The 9,124-nt window shown below is 37.7% G+C and overlaps 1 protein-coding gene across 1 annotated transcript; it reads right to left on the reverse strand.

Moving 5' to 3' along the window:
- Nucleotides 1-3,388: 3,388 nt before the first annotated feature.
- LOC148877458 (Protein kinase superfamily protein) lies at nucleotides 3,389-8,846 on the reverse strand. Its single transcript, XM_088941468.1, has 6 exons — nucleotides 8,199-8,846; nucleotides 7,821-8,062; nucleotides 7,593-7,731; nucleotides 4,528-4,786; nucleotides 4,049-4,181; nucleotides 3,389-3,896 (listed from the first exon to the last, which is right to left on the reverse strand). Exons 1-6 carry the CDS (start codon nucleotides 8,350-8,352, stop codon nucleotides 3,609-3,611), a joined length of 1,215 nt encoding a protein of 404 aa, XP_088797594.1. The 5' UTR covers nucleotides 8,353-8,846; the 3' UTR covers nucleotides 3,389-3,608.
- Between the last annotated feature and the right edge of the window lie 278 nt (nucleotides 8,847-9,124).

Consider the following 9,124-nt stretch of genomic DNA (forward strand, 5'->3'; position numbering starts at 1 on the left):
GTTCAGTGCAAATAGATCTTGTCATTTTCATGAATCTTGTATATTTGTATTTAAACTAAATATATTTGTATTTGCACTCTTCCCAAATGGAGCCTAGGACTTAAAAAAGATGACATATGTAATCCAGGGAGGGGTAATATTAGATTTGCTCCCCTCTTACATACTTTAGTAGCTACTTCATGAGCTATATGATTATACCGTCTGTTTTGCAAATAAGGGTGAGCATAATTTGCTTAAAATTGAAAAACCAAAACCGAATAAAAATTTGGGTTTTGGTGTCTGTTTTCAAAATTAAATCTTTGGTTAACAAAAAGAAAAAAAAAAAAAAAAGCTGAATTAACCAAATTTTGTTATGTAATATATTATAATGAAATTTGGTTTTGTAATATATTTATTATAATGCATAATATATTATGTATATTATTGAAATCTGATTTTAACCAAAATAACTGAAAACTAAACCAAAATTTTCGGTTTCAATTATTATAGCAATCATAGTATTTTAAATCTAATTTTTATATTCTCTCCAATTCTGTTCACGATTTTTGGGTCAGCAAATTGCACATTTCAAAGAGAAATGAAACTAATGAGGAAAATCATAGACATATGCACAAGAAGGATTATATTTTTGTATATTACCCAAGACCTGTCAGCCAGAGACCAACGCCGGCAGGAAGTAACTTAGAAGAATTCTTCTGATTTTTTCAGGATCTATGGGATTTGGAAACTCCTTGAGGGCCTGAGGTTATGGTCATAATTCAAGTAATGAAATTATCTAACAAGCAATGCTGGAGAAATATGACCACAGGTGACTGTCAAGTAACCATTTTCTGCTGATTTTTGGAGACCCATTGGACATGGACACTCTTTGAGGGATGGGGTTATGGCCACAATTCAAGGACAGAAACTATCTAACCACCAAAACTGGAGAAAAATGATCACAGAAGGTGATACTATCAAAGTATTAAGTGGCCATTTTGTGGGTTGGATAAGAAGAAAGCTGGTGTGAAAAGGCAAGCATTTGATTGGGGTCAGCTAAACTGTAATCTGTACACCAAACAAATAATGTTTTTGTAGGTCAGCTAAATGTTATTCTTCTATTGCCCTTGCTGTCTATTTTTAAAATTTGGTTCATTTTTATTAAACGAAACTCTTCATTGTTACTTGTCAAAAAAAATTACTGCCCAAGTGCTCATTTGTCAGCTACCAAATTGCTATGCATACCAAATGGAATAGAAAAGAGAAATGAGACTATTCATTTCTCAAATCTAGGACAATGATATGAGTATCCCATCCAATATGTTAATACCATGCTTTTGCTTTTGATGCATATGAACTTAGGCTGCATTTGTAAATGATGCAAATGGAGTGCAAATCTTGGTTTAGGGTAAATTTGCACTCTAGTTCATTTTTGCTTGTGTTTGGCAGCATTATATTTATGCATTGATAAAATGATAGATCAATGCATATTTACATTGATAATAAGATGTAAAAGTACATCAATAAAGAAGAAGTAAATTTGCATTCAAGTGTGTTTTTGATAAAAAAAAAAAGTATATACTTTACTGGAATTCATGTTTGCATCCATTACAGCGAAAAAACTGTTTGATAAGAAGATAAATTTGTCAATACAAAACTAATCTAATTTTGCATTTTATATGAACTGTTTTACATTTTACATATTTGCATTCATACTTATTTGCATTATTTCCAAATGCAGCCTTAGACTCAATTTAGTAAGAGTACGAATACAAATATGTACAGTGCAAATACATACAAAATATAAGATTTTGCACTCTAGATATTTATATTTGTATTCCTTGTCTCCTTCTAAACTAAGCCTTTATCACATTTTGTGTATGTATTCTGCCGAACATGGTGGCACTCCTGATACTTCTTAAATTTTACACAATGATCCTTCTTAGTGAATCATACTGCTTTTGTATCCTCATTGATAAACTACAAGCTATGAATTTAGAAAACATGTGTTATCTGGTTGATTTGGGAGGTGGAATTATCAGTGAGACCATTTTTTTTTTTTTTGCAGGCTGCAGTATATTTCAACAACATTAACTTTGAGGAGCAGCGATGAGAGCAGATTGACATGCCAGTAGGTAAGGTTCAAAATATCAATATGTCCGATATATCGGTCGGGGCGTATTGGGCGAATTGATACTCATTTTTATTATTATTTTTTATCTTTTTGCAATTGGTTCAGGGGGACCAGTTTAAGGCTCTTCTACCCCCTAAACCGGTCAGACCTCCAATACATCCACTATAGTGTCATATTGGCCAATACGGGCCGATACTTATTGATACTTTGAACTTTGCCAGTAGTTCTCTTGCCCCCTTTATAATACTGTTAATAATTTCATTTATACGAATAATGATGTAATTCTGTCGCAATATGCAGGTCGTCTTCTATATTGACCCTGAATTTGAGACACCCTAGAATGGATGGTGTCAACAACTTGATCTTATCCCTACACCTTTTTCAAAGAAGGCGAAGAGTATATATTCTGTCTGTATATGTATTTTCCGCGATAGTGGCTAACTTCCCATTTTTGGCCTTGCGGGTACTTGGTTAAAAAAAGAATATTGGCAGATTGTTTTGCAATTCAACTTTTTACCTATGCCTCTGAATCAGGTTTAAAAAAACTAAAAAAAGAAAAATCAGCTGTGATACAGCCTAATACTCCCTTACCAGTGTATCGGCTGTATTGATATTTTGAACCTTGGTAATATATGCTTAAATTAATAATTGAATCATAGTTTTGAAAATTGGACCAGTTGACCCAGGAACTGGTTGCACCAGTTCTGTTTAATCCTAAAACCACTCCTGAGCCAAAAACCGTTGATTTGGTCAATATCCCACTGACTCAGGAAATCGAACAATCAACCCATCAATCCGGACAATGGCTTTTGGCCATTTTTTTATTTTAATTTTTTATTTTTTATAATCAGAATGAACCATCCGTTCGAACCAGATGGTCAGCCCATTTGACCTAAGAACCGGTCCCTAAAACGCCTCTATGTCCGGTCTGATTTTTAAAACCTTGAAGTGAATGACCCATCTTTTTTGGGAGGGGGACCCCAGGGTGGGGGGGGGGGGTGTATTATGATCTTATGATAAGGTCTTCTCTGAAGTTCAACTCCAGGGACATGGAGCCATGGTTATTGAGCTAAATTGAACTCCAAACGATGGAAAGCTAAAGCATAATTTGCTCAAGAAATTGTTCTTCATGAGTTCATCAACGGGGAGATAGGCATAGGCCTTTGTTTTCCAGTTCATTATGGGCTGAAGCTGGCTTAATAACTATTTGTCCTTGGGATCCACGCCCAAGTACCTTGCGCATAGACGTCATGCAAACTTTCATCGCCATTCATAAAAGAAAAATGCTTTATAAGCATTAAGCATGTAAAATTATCAGGTGAAAGATTCCTTTGGTTATACATGGATGGAAGGGTAATAATATCCAGCTATCTTGTGAACTCAAAGCAAAACAAAGAAAGCTCAAAGAGGATTAGAGTTTCTTCTGTCAGCGAAGGTCAAAAAGACTACAATAATTCAGAACATGCAGTGATCCCCATGGTCAGCTTGATTAGTTTCATACAGTGGCTTTACCAAATTCATGCATAGTCGGAGATTTTGCCGGAGATTTGGTGTTATGGAAGCTAGAGCAGCTGCCAACCTTTGAAGTTGATCTGTGAAGCTTCACAAGAGGGACTAATGACTGCACTACATCTGTCATCAGAGGCCTGTAGTCTGCCTCGGATTGCACGCACATAGCTGCGATGGCAGCCACTTGAACAACTTCCTTCATTGAGTATTGACCTTCCAAGGCAGGATCCATAATCTGTACGACCTTCTCTCTGTCTGTGAGTCGTGGCAAAGCCTTTTTTTTTGCACATGCAAGATCAATAAAAACAAATGAGAATGCTATTAAATTCCTGGTTTAATTTAAAATAGTACGATGAAAACAGGGAAGAAAACTGAGCAGAGAACCTGACAATGAAATGCAGGTAATACGAACAGCTAAGAACATACCCAAGATACCAGAACTCCTTCTCCGGAAGGCCTTTTCATGTCAACTGGCACTCTGCCTGTGAGCAACTCCAATAGCACAACACCATAGCTGTATACGTCTGATTTTGTAGTCAGGTGCCCGGTTAATGCATACCTATGCAGGAAATAAACATCCAATCTCAAAGTTAGGTAGCTTAACATGACAGGGAGCTCTTCTCTTTAAGAATATCATTTAACAGAGAAAAGCAATACTGATACTATTACTAAGACTAATCTTAGGTGCATGCATTTCTAAGCTTCACAAACTTAGAAACTAAACAAAAGGGGGGAATAAAATAGTTACATGTGGAGAACTTTTTCTCATGCATAAATAAACCCCACCCAATGCAAATTTTCAAGTTGAAGAAAGGTAAAGAGAAAACGATGTCAATCATATGATGAAAGGAGATGATTTTAATTATTCCCAGAGCTAACAAGTTTTTTCATAATGTTTTCCTTACTCGGGAGCGACGTATCCCTGGGTGCCCAACACACGGGTGGAAACATGCCCACCAGCTTTGTCAGATCCAAGCTTGGCCAATCCAAAATCAGAAACTTTTGCATGAAATGACTTGTCCAGGAGGATGTTGCTACTCTTAAAATCACGGTGAATCACAGGGGGACTGACATGTTCATGGAGGTATTCCAGGCCTTTAGCAGCTTCCAATGCTATTCTCAAGCGGGTCTCCCAGTCCAACTTTGAAACACCACCACTATTACCTGTAAAGCTAAATTAGACCATAATATTTTAACTAAAATTACTTGGCAACAAGCACAGTTCATGGGATCCAAGTCCAAAACACCTATATTAATTGAACAAATAAATTGTCTACAAGTAAAACTTAACTACAAAGCAAAAGACAGAGTTGATGATGTTAACAACACTCTTTCATCAACAGATAATATTAACCATGTGCATTGTGTACATTTACCTGCAAAAAAAGACTAGTATATAACAAATAAAGAAAACATTTGGATAATGTCCATGTACATCCTTGAATTGGAACACGTCCATAGATAAATTTGTGATTGGAAGCTGCATCAGACCTGAGGATATAGAAATCATAAGATTCCTTTAGGCTGTGTATGGTTTGGGGTGGAAAAGTAAACCACGGACGGAAATGGAAAAAGAGATCTGCTACTCTCCAGACAGAAGTGAAGTTTTAGCTGTGTTTTGCCTTGTTTCCACCTATGTTACATGGGTGCCATACCCTGGTCAGACATGTATCAATACCAAGGCAAGACTTGAGGGGACACTTGGATTTGTCATACTAGTAACATGCCTATACAACCTGAAACATTTATGATAAAATTTGGACGTGGCAAAATTGTTGAACAAGTCCTTCAATCTTATTTTTTTTCAGGCTTACTGAGTCTGACATCTCACAGCTGTGTTAGATTCCAATACTTCAACCCACTTTATTGGGGGGCAGTCATTCCAAATGCTCACCAATTTTCACTTGTACCCATTTTTCCACTTCCACTTCTGGACTCAAACACAGCCTAACTTCTGATCCTGTGTTGAATGTATTTGATGTAATCCGTTACATAGCACTTCAAATTGAGGTTTTGTAAATAAAGGCATATAGCTGTAACAAACATTTCTTGAGGAATAGTTTTTTGTTCCAAATAGCCTCGGGTTGTCCCCTTATACATGATTTTGAGATGCTAGTAGAGTTGTGGTCACTAGATAAGTTTTGAGATTTTTCTTGTACATGGCTTTTTTTCTGTTTCCCATTAACAGTTTAATCTTCTATTTCCTATACACAGGAGGAAAAAGAAGGCTTGTAAAAAACCACCTGGATATCCATTGGATAACTTAAAAGACATGTAAATAGAAGTTCCAGGATGCTGCTTAAATAATAAAAATGCAGGGAATGATCAAGCCGGAATATGAGTCTTTATGGATCAATACATGTAAAAACTAGTTCTTTGTTGCGAAAATGGCTATGGAAGTCTAACACAGTAGCTGATAGCCTGAGGAAGGGCCATAGTGCCAAATATGCAGTAAAGAATTTGGACTGAGACAAAATAAGGACAAAACATGGCTGCTTATTGTGGGAAGGATGGATAAAGTTACCTACATTTAAAACGTTAAAGGCACCAAACAAGTAAGTAAGTCTGGATGGATCCCTGGTGTGATTAGACTCCTCTAATGGTGCTGCCTCCACTACTTGAAATGATAGAGCACAAGGAGGGACTAGTATGCAACTATTAAATGTAAAGAAGGCCATTTAGTCTCCTCATTTTAGGCAGAGTCTCAATGGCCAATAAATCAAGGGGATATTTGGTACCGTGGTCAGTATAAGTGGCAACATTTGTACTTGCCTTGGAAATTGGGAAAGTGTTCAGGCTTTGCACATAACCCAATGCACATTTGCTTATTGTTGTTTAATACACCTAGGCACCACTAGACACGACATTGGGACACCAGATGCGAAAATGCCCCTAGGAGCAAGAAACGTCAAAAAACTGTTTCTACCAAAGGCCACTTCCACATAAACTAAGGTGAAAGAAGGTAATAACTGATTCTACTTGAATCAGCCCAAAATAATATTTTGGTTTTTAAGTAAAATCAAAACGTCTACATGGCACTTATGTGGTGACGTTTCCTAGTACCGAACATATACTTAGTCCAGCCACACATTTACCTATGGTTCCAATTGTCAATATGATAAATCTTGTATGTATCATATTAGATTTCAGGGTATGCTAAATCTTGAGAGTTAGGACATCTGGCCACCTTTGAAGGGTAATACCCCTCGTCCCCTCCTAAAGATGTCCTGGCTCAATTTTCAAAATCTACCTTCTTTACAAGTGTATCACCCCTTTGATTGCATATCAGGTGTATGGATACTTTGAACCTTGCATCTACCAAATCAATGGCAAACCTCCAAAACTGCAGAATACACCCCAATCTTGGGACCATAAGGGGATCTTTTAACTTGACCTCTTATGCAACCCCGTTTCTTGCACTCCAGATTGACCAAATGATCACAGAAGGGATATTTTCTCCAGATCAACTTTCATTATCAATTTTGCTTTCTTACTCAGCTTCTTTACATTCCAGCATTGTAGGAACTGCAATGTGGAATTCCTGATAAATATTCACAAAGAGTTCTGGTGAGACTAGACTGCAGGAATGAACAGTTTCTTGCGAGGCCATCTCCAAGCACAACTCAGTAATCCCTTTAGATAAGACGCCTTCTGCTCTATACACTTAATTAAGACGAAACATAAGAGCTCCACTAGAGATTATTAGGTTATGAGTTCCCGGCTATATCCAAGAGATAGTGCTAACTAAATGGTGCTTCATTGATTTGATCATGTTCCTTTCTTTGATATGCAATTTAAAATTCGCTATGCCCATACTCCATATATGTAGAATATTTACATTAATGGTCAAGCAGCAGGACAAAAGTTTCATCATCATTACATAGAACGCATCTTCCATATTTGAACAGTGAAAGAACAGATAAAAAGAAGCGAAGTTAACCACTAAGAAGAATAAAAAATAAAAATTTACCATTTTTATCAGGATAAAGATGTTCCTGCAGTCCTCCATTCGCCATGAATTCATAAACCAGCAATTTATGGTCATTGTCCGAACAGTAGCCAAGCAAAGCAAGCAGGTAAGGAGAACGAAGACGACTCAGAAGCTCCACCTATCAATTAGAAGAACTAACAGTTGAGCAAGCAAAAAAGAACCCATACAAAAAATGTAAACAAAATACAAGTATGAAAAATCTTGAACCTCCATTTTGAACTCCTCTTCTCCTTGTTTTCCTGCTCGATCCATCAATTTAACAGCAATCTTCCTCCCATCCGAAAGCACTCCCCTGTAGACCGACCCAAAACCGCCATGCCCAATGACATTAGACTTCCCAAAGCCACTCGTCGCAGAATGTAACTGCTTATAAGTGAAGAGCTGAAGTCCTTTCTCAGTTGCAACTTGCACGGTTGCATAACCACCCTTCCCTCCGTACTCCTCACTCCCTTACAACCAGAAGAAATTAACCAAAAAATTAAGCTTAAAAGAGAAAACGAAAAGAGGGCTCCAAGTTATAATAATGCAGACAGAAAAGAAAATGAAACAAATAAAAAAATATGAAAAATGGAAAAGGGTTCGAACTTCTCTGCTCCTTGAGGCGTTTGGCGACTTTGTTTCGAATGTAGCAGTAGTAGCTGAAGGCGACGAACAACGAAACCACGGCCAAAGCAGCAAGGACGACGATAACCACAAGGGCAATGCCCTCTTTCCTCCTGTCCTCGGTATCTCCTTCCATCACCAGGAACCAGACAAAGAAACAACCCAATAAAACCCTACCTCACGCACCCCCTAGAAAACTAATTACAGAAGAAGGAGAAGGTGTTGCCGTTCCCAAGTACTTCGAACTTCGAACTTCTTGGGTCTTGACGAAGAAAACCCAGTTTCTCCCTGGAGTCTAGTAACTGGTCTTCCTTTTCTTGAGTGGAAAACAAGAGGAAGAGCGGCAATCTTTTCGATTTGATTCGACATAAGACAGAGTGACAGATGGAGGATTTTAATACAGTAATACAGTAATGATAAAAAGGAGGGAAAGACAAAGGAATCCAATCCCCGAGGTTCAGATATGCTCCAGAAAGCCTGCAACACCACCAAACAAAACAACACTACTAGTGTCCGTGCGTGAATGTGTGCTTGAGTCTGTGTCTTAGAATCTGAGCTGGAGAGGAGACGCGGTCACTGGGGCCTGGCCCTGGTAAGCACTGTTTGGCTTCTCTCTCGAAGTGGAAAATCATTTTAATCTGCATGAGCAGATTCCATAATGGCCAATTTCAACCATCATTTGATATAAGGACACGTGGTAAATAGTGTGAGTGGGCCCTCTATTCTGTTTGCCTGAAATTTGTATTTATGAAATGATTTCCTGCCCACCTAAATCTTTTACTCTTCTGGTCCAGTACATGCTGCATTTGTTATGTGACTCTGTGGCAACAGTTGATCTCAACCGTCTATTCTCTGAGTGACCAGGTGCAACGTTTAAATGACAATCCTTTGATAAGTGTAGTCGTACG

Source organism: Nelumbo lutea, chromosome 1 (assembly GCF_056320005.1).
Source record: "Nelumbo lutea isolate HS-2025 chromosome 1, American lotus-T2T, whole genome shotgun sequence".
NCBI lineage: Eukaryota > Viridiplantae > Streptophyta > Magnoliopsida > Proteales > Nelumbonaceae > Nelumbo > Nelumbo lutea.